The sequence below is a fragment of the Acomys russatus genome, chromosome 25 (assembly GCF_903995435.1).
Source record: "Acomys russatus chromosome 25, mAcoRus1.1, whole genome shotgun sequence".
Taxonomy (NCBI): domain Eukaryota; kingdom Metazoa; phylum Chordata; class Mammalia; order Rodentia; family Muridae; genus Acomys; species Acomys russatus.
In genome coordinates, this window is record NC_067161.1 from 32,153,875 (window position 1) to 32,170,222 (window position 16,348).

At 51.5% G+C, this 16,348-nt stretch overlaps 1 protein-coding gene across 1 annotated transcript; it reads left to right on the forward strand.

Moving 5' to 3' along the window:
* The first annotated feature begins 2,822 nt into the window (after window positions 1–2,822).
* Grm6 (glutamate metabotropic receptor 6) lies at window positions 2,823–16,113 on the forward strand. The gene is made up of 10 exons (XM_051168260.1): window positions 2,823–3,308; window positions 4,972–5,188; window positions 5,649–5,784; window positions 7,504–7,658; window positions 8,931–9,071; window positions 9,175–9,375; window positions 10,330–10,475; window positions 10,569–11,192; window positions 14,263–14,574; window positions 15,898–16,113. Exons 1-10 carry the CDS (start codon window positions 2,823–2,825, stop codon window positions 16,093–16,095), a joined length of 2,616 nt encoding a protein of 871 aa, XP_051024217.1. The 3' UTR covers window positions 16,096–16,113.
* The last annotated feature ends 235 nt before the right edge of the window (window positions 16,114–16,348 follow it).

The window sequence follows — 16,348 nt, forward strand, 5'->3', positions numbered from 1 at the left end:
CAGCATTTGAATACACAGTGCACAAAACATCCTCCAACACAATGTGACTAGCTAGCCACCTGAAGCTCCTTCCAGCACACCTTTCTGTTACGATGGACTGTGTTCTCCCAAACTGTGAGCCAGAATCACCCTGTTCTTGCATCACTTGGTTTGGTCAGGTGTTTTGTCATAGCAATGAGAAACATAATCAACAGGCAACTGTTTAGTTACACATTTCCACACTGGTCCATTCAGGATGCTGAGGTATAGGTGGGCGTCCTTGGATGCAGACATCATGCTTTTCAACAGCCTTGTGCTAAAGATGGTGATGGATGCGCCAACGTTCCTGCCTACATGCTCTCTAAAAGTGAGAAGGTGGACAACTCATGGCACTTCTAGTCTAGAGGTCAGAAGCTTTGACTCACCACCCATTCATTGAGCCCTCAAATGTATAATCTTAAATCAGTTCTATAAAAAAAAAAATCACTCGGTAGTTTAATGTGTGAGGTAGTTGATACACACACACACACACACACACACACACACACACACACACACACGCACACGCACACATGCTCTGCTAAGATAGCCTATTGCCGTGTTACTCACTCTGGCCAAGCCCCACTAAGCTAGCTTCCACCACAGAAGTGAGTGAGTGAGCCGCTTGGTGTGGTAAGAGAAAAATCAGGAAGGCTGGCATCTTTCTGCTGCTTGCTCTCTCCACCAGCCATGCTCAGATCTCTGCTGCCACCCTAATCCCTCCTGACTAATGGAGCCCAAGCTGCCTCAGGCCCTGCTTCCATGAGCCCACTAATCCCTGGAGGCTGGGGCTCAGCACCTGTTTCCAAGATGCCTTTGCTGTCCAGCGTCAGTGAGCTCAATCCCGTCCAGTGTTGCCAATAATGAGGAAGTGTCCTTGGGCCAAGCCCCCTTACTGTGGGTCAACCATGAGACGCTGCAGTGGAGTACCAGCAGCTTCACAGTAGGAGTCAGCTCCAGAGAGCTAGGAAGTTTTTAGAAATGACCTGGAAAACAGCTCTGGGCTCCTGACCCAGATGGGCGCTTCGGGCTCAACTAGCCCTGCCCTTTCTCCTACCAGTGGGTGGTCTGATGCTTTACACCACTGTGGGTGCAAGTCTAGTTGCTGACAAAGGCCATCTGCATGGCCTTGGGCTGTCAATCACCCCCCCACCCCCTACCCCCGTTTGAGGTGTCTATTTCCCTGTCTGCAGCCTGAAGAGACTTTCTGCTAGGCTTCTGTACGCTGGTCTGCTCAGCATTGTTTCCGGCCTTACTAAGCCTCATCTTGCACCTGTCCTTCAGATTCACTGTGCTGCCTCACTCTGCTCCTGTCCTCACCACTTAGGGGTTTACCCCAGAGAAAGTTGGGGAGGCCCTTAGGCAGCTGCAGGCTCTGGTGAGATGGCTCAGCTGGTAAAAGTGCTTGCTGCCAACCTGAGTTCAGTCCTCAGGACCCACATGGTGGAAGGAGAGACCGAATTCCTGCATGCATCTCTTTCTCTTTCTCTCTCTCTCTCTCTCTCTCTCTCTCTCTCTCTCTCTCTCTCCCTCCCTCCCTCCCTCTCTCGCTCTTTCCCTTCTCTCTCCCTCCCCCCTTCACACACACACACACAAAATAAATATAAAAATATGACTTTAAATGACAAAGGGTTCTAGTGGTTTAGTGATCAGGACAGAGGAGAAAGACAGAAAGGGGAGACACAGGAGAGTCAGAGAATAAGGGGGGGGGGGGTAGGGAGAGTAGAATAAGTGGTGTTTGGAGAACAACATCAGACGGTACCAAAATCAAGAGCATGGTGAGACAGAGAAAAGGACAGCGTCAGACTGGCTGCGATGCTCTTGTCAGCACAGGTGTTCTAGAGGTGTTTGTGTGCGCTCCCTTCTCCTATCGGACCCTGAAGAATTAAAATTCCTCAGGAGGCTCAAGCTTGAAGGAGAAGCTTGGTGCAGCCCGGGAGGGAGCTTGCCTCTCAGGAAGAGATTTCAGAGTGACACGTGTCAGACCACCTTGCAGGAGAGACTGGACCCCTATGACCAGGACCACTGAGCTATGCATGCCCTTTTCTATTTAAACCCAAGTCTCTGAAGACCGGCCTGAGGGTCACTGGACCTCTTTGCTCCTTTTCTCAGTGTGGTCAGACACATTGTGTAAATCTATTTCCAATTTTCACTATTATCTGTCTCTTTAATTGGCATATTGAGGATGAGTGGCCATGCTTATTTTGATGTTGACCGGATCCAGCCTTGTACCCTGAAACTCAAATAACCAATCTGGGTCAGACACACTCTAAAGACAGTCTAGGGTAAAAACAGACCCAGCGAGCCAGAGAGAGAGAGAGAGGGAAGAGAGCCCTTCCTCCACTCCCAAGCTCTGGAGGGGGTCTCTGCCCTCACCCTCAACCCGCCCCAGAATCCTTAAATCCTCTAGGCTGGAGCCCTGGTTTTACAGCTGTCACAGCTCGTGCTACTGGTTAGAAGTTGGCTCAGGTAAGCACCACTGGGAGAGGTAGCCTGGGAGAGTGCCTGGGAGAGTGCACTGTCCAGGGGTTGGGGCTGGGGGGGGGGGGGGGGCAGAGGGCGCTGTCCAGAGGGAGAGGTTCCCAGAACTGTAGGGGGAGGGGCAGTGACAACCATAGACCGTGGACAATTTCAGGGATAATGAGAGCAGGCCTGGAAGAGCCGGCTGAGTTGCCAACGCGCGAATTACGGAGTCACCAATTTTTCCTGCCGTCTCGGCGTCAGGCCAGATTCCCGAGGAGGCAGCTGCTTTCGCTGGCGCTCAAGGCGTCCCGGTAACTTCCGTTCTGGCAGCCCGGGAGCAAATGGCGAAGCTCCGGGTGCTGCTGCTGTGGGTAGCCTGGTGGCTGTCGCAGGCGGGCGTGGCATGTGGTGCGGGTTCGGTGCGCCTGGCGGGCGGCCTGACTCTAGGCGGCCTGTTCCCGGTGCATGCGCGGGGCGCTGCAGGGCGCGCGTGCGGGGCGCTGAAGAAGGAGCAGGGTGTGCACCGGCTGGAGGCGATGCTCTATGCGCTGGACCGCGTCAACGCCGACCCGGAGCTGCTGCCTGGCGTACGGCTGGGCGCGCGGCTGCTGGACACCTGCTCGCGGGACACCTACGCTCTGGAGCAGGCGCTGAGCTTCGTGCAGGCGCTCATCCGAGGCCGAGGCGACGGCGAGGAAGCCAGCGTACGCTGCCCCGGGGGCGTCCCCCCTCTGCGCGCTGCTCCCCCAGAGCGTGTGGTGGCCGTGGTGGGCGCCTCGGCTAGCTCCGTGTCCATCATGGTTGCCAACGTCTTGCGCCTGTTTGCGGTGAGGGCCGGCGTCTGCCGCGGGTCCTCCCTCCCAGACGGCTGATGCCTTTACTTCCTTCTGGAAGAATCTGTTTTGATCTCTCCAGCTCAACCAGATTAAAAGCTGCTGTCCACTGGGGCAGATCAAGGCAGCCCGGTTTGACTGTCTGCTTGGCTGGTCTACCTTTTTTGTGTGAAGGGTGTCCCTTTCCCCAGCAGTCTGTGTCCTGGACCAGGTTGGCAAAGGGCAGATTGTACCTCAGTCGCCACTTGCCCACTCATGCAGGTTCTGCTGACACCGTGTACAACTCTGCAAAGTGCTCCCACCCCTGATCTTATGGGAATTAGGCACTTTTTTAGAAGCCCTTGGAGGAGGCACTGAGCTACCCCAAGGAGTAGAGAGTCCTGTGGGGTGGAGTGCCATTGGCTTAAAAAAAAAAAAAATCACCACTTAAATTCCACTTCTTTAACCCCTTCTGGTGCTTGGGGGCGGGAGGTGGCTCTTAAAGACGACCTGGGCTTCCTTCCCTTGCTCTATGGCTTATCAGCAAGGTTCTGCATCTTCATGGGGGGAGGGGGCGGCGGAGGGGAGGATGGGGAGCGGATATGTTTTCTTTGCAATCTGAGGTGCAGCGATTCGGAGCCATAGGATCCAAGAACCGGAGTACCTCTGGCATTAGAATTTGGGAGGTTTCTATTGTAGCCGTCCTGGGGATAGGGGGTAGGGCTTACTGCACCCGAAGCGGGCATCCGTTTCCCTGCAGCTAGTGGGTCTTTCTTTGTTCTTCCTTTCTCTGGTTTCTGCGTTCTGGTTTTTCTCCTGCCTCCCTGATCCTCTCCAGTTAAGCCCCACCTCACACACCGCCCCCCCCTCTTCCTTCCTCTTTTCTCTCTTCCCACTCCCCTCTCCTGGACTGCTACCACATCCCCTGTCAAACAACAGCATCCCTCACCCCCAATCCCCACCCCAGAACTCCAGGCCACACTTGCTGGTCCCTCTTTATCTCCAGTCTCCTAGCAGGGCCATATCTGCTGTCTGTTCTAACGCAGATCTGCTTTCCAACCAAGTCTCCTAGCCTCCCTTTCCTGTTTTCTCAACTCTGTTCTCTTCACGCCCCAGGTCCCACTTTCCTGTAGCTTGTGGTTCAGACTCAGACTCCCTCCTGTTAATCTCTCTAGCGGTCACCGGTCGAACCTAGTTTCCCTCTTGTCTTTCCACTAGACTTTCCAGCCTGATACTCCTCACCTCTTTAGCTCTGATCTGCTCTTATCTTAACAGGGGGCTGCCACTGACAAAGACTGGCTCTCCCTCTGGGAAATAGGGTGGACAGAACACCCTTTCCCCTAGACCAGGGCAGACTTTTCCTAAGCTCCAGGATCGTCTTCATCTTGTAGCCTGTGCAATTGTCGGTGGTGGCCCTGCTCAAAGCCCTTCCAACCTTCTGGCCATCAGATGCATTCACAGCTAGCCTCTGTGTGTGGCCCCTCCACCTGGCCTCTAACTCCACCCTTCCCATCCCAACCCCCGCCAAACTTATGCCTCATCTGAGTCGCAGGGTCCCTACTGTCCCCCAGAGCTATTCCCAACGTGTCTGTGACCTATCCATGTCCTGAGTCCCCATTGCCACCCTGGCTTATGGAGCCTTCAGCCATAGCCTAGCTGTCTGTCCTTCCTGCTTCAGATACCCCAGATCAGCTATGCCTCCACAGCCCCAGAGCTCAGTGACTCCACCCGCTACGACTTCTTCTCCCGAGTGGTGCCCCCTGACTCCTACCAGGCCCAGGCCATGGTGGACATTGTGCGGGCACTGGGATGGAACTATGTGTCTACACTGGCCTCCGAAGGCAACTATGGCGAGAGCGGGGTTGAGGCCTTTGTGCAGATCTCCCGGGAGGCTGGTGAGTTGGGAGTTGGGATGGAGGTCCCCAGGCGAGAGAGATCCAGCATCCATGGAATGGGACACAGATGGAGGGAGGGGGTCCCTGTGGTCAGGCAGGATGGTGCTCCAGGAGGGTGCATTCGTTTAAGGCAGGGCTGCATTCCTAACAGTGTGACCTCATGTTGTGGTGACCCTCCTTCCCACCATAAAATTATTTTTGTTGCTACTTTATAACTGCAATTTTGCTACTGTTATGAATTTAATATAAATATCCAAGTCTTTTAAAAAAAATTTTTTTATTATTTATTTATTCTTGTTAAAATATCCAAGTCTTTAGGTGACCTCTGAAATGGTCCTTCAGTCCTTAAAGGGGTGGTGATCCACACAGTAGGCTCTATACAGTCCTAGAGGTGGCAGGCAGGTGGGCATGTGAGAGGGGTAGGTGAGAAGAGAGCTGACTTTGGTATCCTGGCATCCAGGAGGTGTCTGTATTGCCCAATCAATAAAGATCCCCAGGGAGCCAAAGCCAGGGGAATTCGACAAAGTGATCCGGAGGCTCATGGAGACACCCAACGCCCGGGGAGTCATCATTTTCGCCAATGAGGATGACATCAGGTGGGACTGGCGGCACACCGGTCACAGGCTCTTTGAGGCACTCCCAGCCATGAGTAATGCCCTCCCTTTCCTCAAGCGCTTCCTGTTGACATCTGGTGTTGGGGGAATGAGTCAGGCCTGACTGGCTGAAGATGCCCTAGGCCTGGCTGGTCTGGGAAACAGAAAAACATAGTTTGTTTGTTTGTTTGCTTTTTTTAAATACAGTATTCTGCCTGCATGTGAGCCAGGAGGCCAGAAGAGGGCACCAGGTCTTACTATAGATGTTTGCAAGCCACCAGGTGGTTGCTGGGAATTGAACTCAGGACCTTTGGAAGAGCAGCCAGTGCTCTTAACCTCTTGAGCCATCTCTTCAGGGCAACCAAACATGGCTATTTTTATTGTTCACTATGGGAGAGGGAACTGGTGGGCAGACCCAAGAGCAGGAAATGTATCATGAGGGACGCAGTCCCATAAACCCTGAAACTGACATTATCCAAAACCAGCCAAGACTCCTGCAGTCTAGGAAGTCAGCTGTGACATTTGTGGATGGAATGGCTTCCGAGGGACCCGACTTTCCCCCAAAGGCGCTCTCTGCGTTAACTCATTGTAACTTACTGTAATAAAGTACCCAAGGCTGGGTAATTTTTAAAGGAAAAGATTTATTTATGTACTTTATGTACACGAGTGCTCTGACTTTATGAATGCCAGAAGAGGGCATCAGATCTCATTGCAGATGGTTGTGAGATGCCATGTGGTTGCTGGGAATTGAACTCAGGGCCTCTGGAAGAGGGGCCAGTCCTGAACCTCTGAGCCATCTCTCCATACATACAGTTTTGGAGGCTGGAAATCCAGGCAGCATGACAGCAGCTCTGCTGAGGGCCTGGCTTGCATGGCGTTTTGACAAATGCTTTCATGGGAGGACAGAGTAGAAGAGGGAGAGTGTGTGGAGAGATGATGTCAGAAAGAAGAGGGGCAGGGCTCACTCCTATATAACTATTCAGTTTCACAGAACTACCTCGCCCATCTAGAAGACAAGCGCAATGTTCCCAGTGACCCAATAACCTTGCACTAAGCCACCACCACCACCAGCCTTCCCCCCCCCCCCCCCCGCCCAAGACAGGGTCTCTCTGTGTAGCCTTGGCTCTCCTGGTCTCGCTTTGTAGACCAAGCTGGCCTATAACTCACAGTGATCCACCTGCCTCTGCCTCCCTAGGGCCGCTGGGTTTAAAGATGTGTGCCACCATGCCCAGCACTAGCCCCCCCTTTTTTTTTAGACAGGGCCTCACTATGTATCCCTGAACTTGCTATGTAGACCAGGCTAGCCTCCTGAGTGCTGGGATTTAAGGCATTCAGTGTCAAGGCTAGTTTATAGGCTCCATTTCTTAAAGGTCACATGAGGTCCAAGCTTCCACCAGACAGAAGCACTTAAACCAAATCCCAACCATAGCATTGTCTGAGGGCCAGTGTAGAGTAGGTTAGAGTGGACTGAGGGCCGGGAAGACGGCTCAGCCAGTACAGTCCCTACTACACAAATATGAAGACCTGAGCTCAACCCCCAGGGGTTTGTAATCTCAGGCCAAGGGAGGCAGAGGTAGGATAAGCTGGGTTATTTGGCCATCCAGCCTACCCACATCCACAAGTCTAGGCCATTGAAAAGATCTTGTCAGGATGGGAGGTTGGCCAAGACCAAATTAGAGGAAGATCCTAGGTTGCAACTCACCCTAGTTCTCTTCTTACCAGGAGGGTCTTGGAGGCAACACGCCAAGCCAACTTGACCGGGCACTTCCTGTGGGTTGGCTCAGACAGCTGGGGATCCAAGATCTCTCCCATCTTGAACCTAGAGGAGGTGGCTGTGGGGGCCATCACCATCTTGCCCAAAAGGGCTTCCATCGATGGTAAGTGCCCCCATCCCACGTATCCTCCCCAATGGTTCCTCTTTGGGTTGCTCATTTATATAGCAAGGGCTGCTCTTTTCCAGGAGTCCCACATGCTGTGGCTCTGGGATTTTGTGTTTTCATCCCAGCAAGCAGTGTGTGAATGAGGCACATGGGGCAAGGGATACTCCTCTCAGTATCCCTTTGCTGTTTTAAAATTCTGTGCATAGAGTTTTGTGTTTACCAAAGGTAATTTAAATGGGAAGGTTGGAAGGAGAGACACCAAGGGTGTGGAATATATTATCCTGCTGATGGAAATAGTGAGGGGAGGCTTTCTTTGTCTCTTTCCTCATGGGCTCCAATCCCAACTGCAAGCACTTAGAGGAACCCTGCCTTGCTTGTTTCTCTGAATACTGCACTGAAAATGCAGCCTTGATGACTTCATTCAGAAATGAACTCCACCTCCCACGGGCCCCAGCTTTCCTGGGGTGGTCACCTTCAGAAGCTTGCTTTTAGCTAGAGTGCTAAAGAAATGTCAAGTGACAGAGAGACAGGTAGCTCTCTGTGTGTTCGAGACCAGCCTGATCTACAAAGTGAATCCAAGACAGCCAAGGCTACAGAGAGAAAGAGTGTGTGTCAAGTGACAAACTGGTCTAAGGAGAGTGTTAGCAGTCAGGGCATTTCATCAGAAGACGTCTGGGAATAGGTGATGTCAGATGTGGCGCAGTGAACCAATGGCGTCCTCAAAGCCTTGAGTTCTGGTTACCTTTCTTTTCTAAAGCTTTGTGTCTTTGGCGCCTCTGGTCTCATGTTCACAAGATGGACAGTGAAGCCCTGTCCATTACAAAGCTATCACAACACTGTAACCAGGACAGAAAGAGCAGTGATAAATTCCTTAAGGATGCAACCTCTACCCTGGAGCTCCTGTGTATCTTCTCAGTTTCTTTTTTTTTCCATTTTCATGTGGGTATGTGAGGGTGGGGGTGGATACACAATACACATGTATGTGTGTGCATGTGGAGACCTGAGGTGGATGTCAGGAATCATCTTCAATTATTTTTGCACCTTATTCATCGAGGCAGGCTCTCTCAATCCAACCCAGAGCTCACCAATATGGCCAGTCTTGCTAGTCAGCTTGTTCTGGGGAGATTCCTGTGTCTCTGCCTTCAAAATCCAGAAGTTGGTCACAGAGGGCCACTCCTGATACAAAAAAAAAAAAAAAAAAAAAATGGGCCCGTGACTAAAGGGCATGAGAGAAGCACACCTGGCTCAGATGACCCTCCTACCTTGCAGGATTTGACCAATACTTCATGACTCGTTCGCTGGAGAACAACCGCAGAAACATCTGGTTTGCCGAGTTCTGGGAAGAGAATTTTAACTGCAAACTAATGAGCTCAGGTGGCCAGTCAGATGACTCTACACGAAAATGCACAGGTGAGTGCTACCCAGGATGGGGAGGGGGCCAAGGGGAGAGGGTGGGGAATTGAGGTTTGGTGTCTAGGGGCCAGGCACACTTCCTCTGGGCCTCCTAGGGCAGGTGAGGAACGCATCGGCCAAGACTCCACCTATGAGCAGGAGGGGAAGGTGCAGTTTGTGATAGATGCTGTCTATGCCATCGCTCATGCCCTTCACAGCATGCATCAAGCACTCTGCCCAGGCCACACAGGTCTGTGCCCAGCCATGGAGCCCACCGATGGCCGCACACTGCTGCACTATATTCGAGCTGTCCGCTTCAATGGTAAGTGGGAAGCCAGCTTCCGTGGGTTGATCTATAGCCTCTGGGACAACTCAAGAGTGGAAGAGAAGACACCAGGACTGACCCCTGGAGATTTGGGTCAAGTATAGGCCTCTGCGTTTTAACCCTCCAAGGGGCCTCACTTTCAGAGCCCACTTAAAAAATTCAGTGTTGAGGAACTGTCCTTTGACCCATCTACCTTGGCCCCACAAGTCACATTGACCTCTGTCAACTGCACACAGCTTTTAGAAGACCCCAGGATCCCAGTACAGACCCTAGGAAGCACCCTGTTGTGGTTACATAGCCCACCCTGAGTCATAGGTTTCCAAGTGTAGCCCCAGCCAGGCTCTGAGCTGTTGGAGCAAAAGGTATTGGTCTGATATGTCCCCTGTGACAACTGAAGCTGCGAGGCTCTGAGGAATGTATCTGAACAGACCCAAAGGGATTCCCCATGTGCATGTGGCTTGCAGGAGGTGTGCTTATTTTCAACTACTATCCTGCATAAAGCTGTACACTCCCTACCAGATATTTGCAATGCCGGCTATTTTGGTTTTGTGAGAGTTGTGTGTGTGTGTGTGTGTGTGTGTGTGTGTGTGTGTGTGTGTGTGTACACTTGGGTGCACGCCTGTGGAAGAACATTAGGTGTCCTGCTCTATCACTCTCCACCTTATTACTTTGAGGCAGGGTCTCTCACTAAAACTGGAGCTAGGCTGAGAGCTAGCAAGACCCAGCAATCCTCCCGTCTCTCTAAGAAGCATGTTTTGTCCCGAGCCCTCCTCCTGGCTGTGAGACAGCATCTCCTGCTCTGAAGCTACAGTCACTGCTAATGAGTGATGCTGAACATCCTGCCAGGAGCCTGTCAAGCTCTTCCTTTATCCTGGGTGGTCCTTGAGGCTTCCGGTGAGGATGGTGCTGGGGCTGGAAAAGCAACCGGAGATGACTGGCCTTTCCCTGCAGGCAGCGCAGGAACCCCAGTGATGTTCAATGAGAACGGAGATGCCCCAGGGCGCTATGACATCTTCCAGTACCAGGCAACCAATGGAAGTGCCAGTAGTGGCGGGTACCAGGCTGTGGGCCAGTGGGCGGAGGCCCTTAGACTGGATGTAAGTGGCATGGACTAAGCTCCAGGTGGAGGTGATGAAGGGCTCTGAATTCCTGGTGGTGCAGGTCATCAGCCTGTGTTCTCTCTGTCCCAGATGGAAGCCCTGCAGTGGTCAGGTGACCCCCATGAGGTGCCTGCTTCTCAGTGCAGCCTCCCCTGTGGGCCTGGTGTACGGAAAAAGATGGTGAAGGGTGTCCCCTGCTGTTGGCACTGTGAAGCCTGCGATGGGTACCGCTTCCAAGTGGATGAATTCACCTGTGAGGCCTGTCCAGGGGACATGAGGCCCACCCCCAACCACACTGGCTGCCGTCCCACACCTGTGGTGCGCCTGACCTGGTCCTCTCCGTGGGCTGCTCTGCCCCTTCTCCTGGCTGTACTGGGCATCATGGCCACCACCACCATTATAGGCACCTTCATGCGTCACAACGACACTCCCATAGTCCGAGCTTCTGGCCGTGAGCTCAGCTATGTGCTGCTCACTGGCATCTTCCTGATCTATGCCATCACCTTCCTCATGGTAGCTGAGCCTTGCGCAGCTATCTGCGCTGCCCGGAGACTCTTGCTTGGCTTGGGTACCACGCTCAGCTACTCAGCCCTGCTCACCAAGACCAACCGTATCTACCGCATCTTTGAGCAAGGGAAGCGCTCTGTCACACCACCGCCCTTCATCAGCCCCACATCGCAGCTAGTCATTACCTTCGGCCTCACCTCCCTGCAGGTGGGTCCCCAGACTCCCAAGTAACGTGGTGAGTGCATGAGGGGTGCATAAGATCCTCCACCTTAAAACTCAGAGAATAAGAGACTGTGGGTGTGGTTCAACAGGCAGAGCGCTTTCTTAGCATACAGAAGCCCTGGCTTTGATTCCCCCAGCACAGCATAAAACCAGCATGGTTAGGAGGTAGAAGTAGGAGCATCAGAAATTCAAAACCATCCTCAGGTTTGTAGTCATTTTCAGGCCAGGTGTGGTAGCACAAACCTTTGAAGAGAGTTCTAGGCTAACCTACTCTACCTTGTGAGAGACTGTCTTTAAAAAAGTTCTTCAGAGAAGTCAGCTTTAAAGAGTCAACTTTTCCCATCTGGGGTCCTGTGCTTAAAATTCAGAAGGTAGGACAAGTGTCCATGTCTTTAATCCCAGCACTTGGGAGGCAGAAGCAAGAGGATCTCTGTCAGACTAAGGCCAGCCAGGTTGACATAGCGAGACTCTGTCAACAGCAGAGCAATGTGCCCTGTTTGTCTTCAGGATTGAGAACTCACTTTTAAACAGCCATTTCCATTGCTAGGGCCATAGAGGAAACTGAGCAGCCAACTGTTTAGCCATGCTGTTATCAGCGTCACTTAAACAAGCTGTCCCACAGAGTGACTCACATATATCCCAGAGGCCACAGTCACTGTGGAATGCAGCACTCATTCCACTATGGCCAGATCAGCATCTGGTGATTAATATGAGCACTGGCCAGGTGCTGTGTCACATGCCTGTAATCCCAGCACTCGGGAGGCAGAGGCAGGCAGATCTCTGTGAGTTTGAGGCCAGCCTTATCTACAAAGCAAGCAAAAGTTCAAAGTTCCCATGGGTGCTTTTATTACAGTGTTGGACACTGGAAGTTTTCTATGGAGAGAGAACTAAGGCGGAACGGCTCGAGGAGGGGTTGTGGTGGCTGGTGTGACAGGGTATACTCAGCCATACCCATGTTGACCTGGCACACACTCCTGGGCAGATGAATCCTTCCTTCCTGGCTTTGTATCCCCTATGTTCACTTCCATCCATGGCCTTTGCTAATGCAATGGATTTTCTATCCTTAGAAGATGCTGGCTCTTTCTCCAGACACCATGCTTTGAACATCCTGAGAAGGTGCTCCAAGACTTCCCTCATTCATTAGATGGAGAGGCTTATGTGGCATTTGGCATTCCCCCAAGCCTCATGAATTAGGATTCCCCACAACTTCAGCTTTTCTAGATGTTTCTATCAATGTAATAAACATGTAATAGTATTTGTTTTTCTTTCTTCTTTCCTTCTTCTCCTCTCTTCTCCTGCTCATCTTCTTCTCCCTTCTTCTTCTTCTTCTTCTTCTTCTTCTTCTTCTTCTTCTTCTTCTTCTTCTTCTTCTTCTTCTTCTTCTTCTTCTTCTTCTTCTTCTTCTTCTTCTTCTTCTTCTTCTAGGGGTGGGTAAGGTCTCTCTATGCAGCCCTGAATGCCTGGAACTTACTATGTAGACCAGGCTGTCCTGGAACCCATAGAGATCCACCTGTTTCTGCCTCCAAAGTGCTGGGGTTAAAGGCGTGGCCACAATCCCAGGCCTCATAGGAGTCCTTAGAGTCTCTGCATCATCTGTTTCTATGCATTGCTTATTTCCTCTTATTTCATAGAAGCTTATTACATGAGGGGTGTGGCTTCTCTATCAGTCACGTTGGGTGGCATCAGTATGAGTGTGTTGTGGTTGCTGGTTCTCTGTGCCATCACCCTCAGGCTGTAATTTCTTTTGAGTAACTTTTCCCCTACCCTAGGAGGTTTCCAATGTTGGCAGCTGGGCTTATTTCATTAGGCCCTAGTTCCTGGATTTGCTGCCACAGTGTTTGTTCTAAGTAGACAAATTACTCAAAGAGTCCCGCCCTAGTTTCTCTTCTGTTGCTGTGAGAAACTCCACAACTAAAAGTAATTTAGGGAGGAAAGAGTTTATTTCATCTACGGATCCAGACCATAGTATGTCACTAAGTGAAGTCAAGGCAGGAACCATGGAGGAATGCTGCTTCCTGGCTGACTCCCAGGATTACATTCAGCCATCTTTCTGACAGAGTCCAGGCCCACCTGCCTAGGGATGGTGCTGCCCACAGTGGCTTGGGCCCTGCTACATCAATCAACAGTCAAGAAAATGTCCCCACAGACATGCTGGCAGGCCGATCTGATGGAGACAACTCTGCAACTGAGATCCCCTTTCTCAGATGACATGGCACTGGCTAGATCTATTCTTCCATCTGGCACTCCTACATAGTGAACAACCAGGCTGACACATGGATTGTTCCCTCCAGGGTCTCACCTTTATGCGGACATCTTGATTCCCATTCCTCTGTTTCCTTTGGCTTAGGGTCTGTCTAGTGTCACTAGGAAGTAACTGAAATTCCATCTTCTCCCTTTTAGGGTCCAGGCATTAGCCTCGGCTCACATTTGTGCTGCTATTGGTTGTTTCTCTGGCCTATGACGTGGCCATATTTTGCTTCACTGCACATTTACTCATAAGCTCACGGCATTCTGCTCAAAGCTCCCTAGCTGTGGAGAGGGAAGGGGGTCCCTGAGAACCAGCCTTGCTATGGTGCTAGCTGCGTGTGCAGTGCTGCTGGCACACCTATGGAATGGCTTGGGTGTGAGGACAGAAAGTTCCTCTGGAGACTGGGCCTCATTGGTGGCACCTGCATTAGCCATTATGAGGACATGGTGCCGTCATATCCTCATAACAGATTAGGTGGGTTTCCGTTCTGAGGAGAAGGTTCTAGAACCTTGAAGGTGCTCAAATGCATGGCATCGCTATTAAAGCGCAGTGTGGGGTGGTCCGGTTGCTGCTTACCCACCCAGCCCTGCTGGGGTTGGTCCACATGTGCTTCAAGCATGACTGTCCCCTCCACCCACCCCATCCCAGGTAGGAACACAGCCCTCGGTGATCCTTTTTCATAGAGTCAAGTGTGAGTGTCTGACTCAATAGGCCAAGAGCATCACAGGGAATCTAAACCTGCTGGAGACTTAGGCGGAGTCATCACTAGAAGGGAATATATCTCTGACACTGTGTTGGTTCCCGCAGGTGGTGGGAGTGATAGCGTGGTTGGGGGCCCAGCCTCCACACAGCGTGATTGACTATGAGGAGCAGAGGACGGTGGACCCGGAACAGGCCAGGGGTGTGCTCAAGTGTGACATGTCTGACCTGTCCCTCATTGGTTGCCTGGGCTATAGTCTCCTGCTCATGGTCACGTGTACGGTGTATGCCATCAAGGCCCGAGGTGTGCCCGAAACCTTCAATGAGGCCAAGCCCATCGGCTTTACCATGTACACCACCTGTATTATCTGGCTGGCTTTTGTCCCCATCTTCTTCGGCACCGCCCAGTCAGCTGAGAAGGTAACTGGTTCCCCCAGCAGGCTTCTTCTGCCCACCCCTGGCCCCTTACTGAAGGTCTGGACTGTCCAGGAGCTGGACCACCTAGTCTGATGCCTCATTTAAATGGCTGTGGGCTTGGCTGCATTCATTTGTGTCACTTAGAGCCTGTGCCTGTTTATTCAGTCTTTTTTTTTTTAATCCCTCCATCACTCATCTGTTCTTCTACAACTTTTCCTAACTTGTCTCCCATGCTTCCTTTTTTCTCTCCCTTTTCATTTAATTTCTTCCCATAGTTTATGCCACTCACCTCATTAATCTACTGGCCAATTGCTGGACTCTTTCCTCTAGTCACTTACTTATGACTATAGAACATTCGTGTGCTCCCCTGTGCCATCTTTTTGTGTGTGTGTGTGTGTGTGTGTGTGTGTTACCCATGCCTTTTTCAAGGCCTTGTCTATTTCCTCATTTCTATATTTGAAAACATGTTTTTTCATATGCTCAATATATTCTGGCTCTTTAGCAGTGGGAACATTTTCTCAAGTGCCACTCTCTTCACTTTTTTGTAATCTGAGTTATTTATTTATTTAGCGTGTATGCCTGCTTGTTTGTATGCATACCATACGCATGCAGGTGCCCTTGGAGGCCAGAAAAGGACATAGGACCCCTAGAACTGGGGTTACAGGTGGTTGTAAGCTACCTAGTGTTGGACTAAACCCAGGTCCTTTACAAGAGCAGTAAGCGCTCTTAAATGCTAAGCCATCTTTCCATCCTCTTTTTCTTTTTTGATTGATTGATTTTATGTATATGAGTGTTTTATCTGCATGTACACCTGCATGCCAGAAAGAGGACATCAGATCATATTATAGATGGCTGTGAGTCGCCATGTGGTTGCTGGGAATTGAACTCAAGAGCCTCTGGAAGAGCAGCCAGTGCTCTGAACCTCTGAGCCACCTCTCCAGCCCCGCCCCCTTTTTCTTTCTTTTTTTTTTTTTTTTAAGGAATTTTTAGAAGCTTATAATTTCTCTCTGGGTATGTGTTTGTGTATGCAAGCGCATGCGCATGTGCCACAGTACAAATTGTGTAGCTTGCAGGACAACCGGGAGTCCGGTTCCTTCTATCCAACTCAGGCTTACAGACTTAACGGCAAATGCCTTTACCGCTGAGCCACCTCTCAAGCCAGGACTCTCTCTTCCTTCTTAATAATAGACCACTCAGTCTGTGTCTCTCTACTCGTCTTTCTGCCCACACCAGACCCACACTGCGCCTGGCCTCAGCTCCAGTCTACAGGGGGGTGGGGTTGAGAGCAGACAGGGCTGAATCCCCTCTCCTTCCCTCCGTGCTTAGATCTACATCCAAACTACCACACTGACTGTGTCCCTGAGCCTGAGCGCATCTGTGTCCCTCGGCATGCTCTACGTGCCCAAAACCTACGTCATCCTGTTCCATCCGGAGCAGAACGTGCAGAAGCGGAAGCGCAGCCTCAAGACGACCTCCACGGTGGCGGCCCCACCCAAGAGCGCGAACACAGAGGACGCCAAGTAGCAAGGTTGAGTGTGGGTGCCACAGGCTGCTTGCTCCCTGCCCTTGGTTTGCTTCTCCTGGCTTCACAGTGGAAGCTGTGAAGGATCCATCCGAGGCCAGGGATGTGGAAAGACTATGCCCAGCAAGGATGGACATGCATGCCTCCAGGAAGAGCTAAACTGTGATCCGTGCTGGACATAGGCTTTCCTGGGCATGTCAACCTCGTCAATGCCGCCCTTCCTACCCACAGGAGGAAATGCTTCCAAAATTCTTC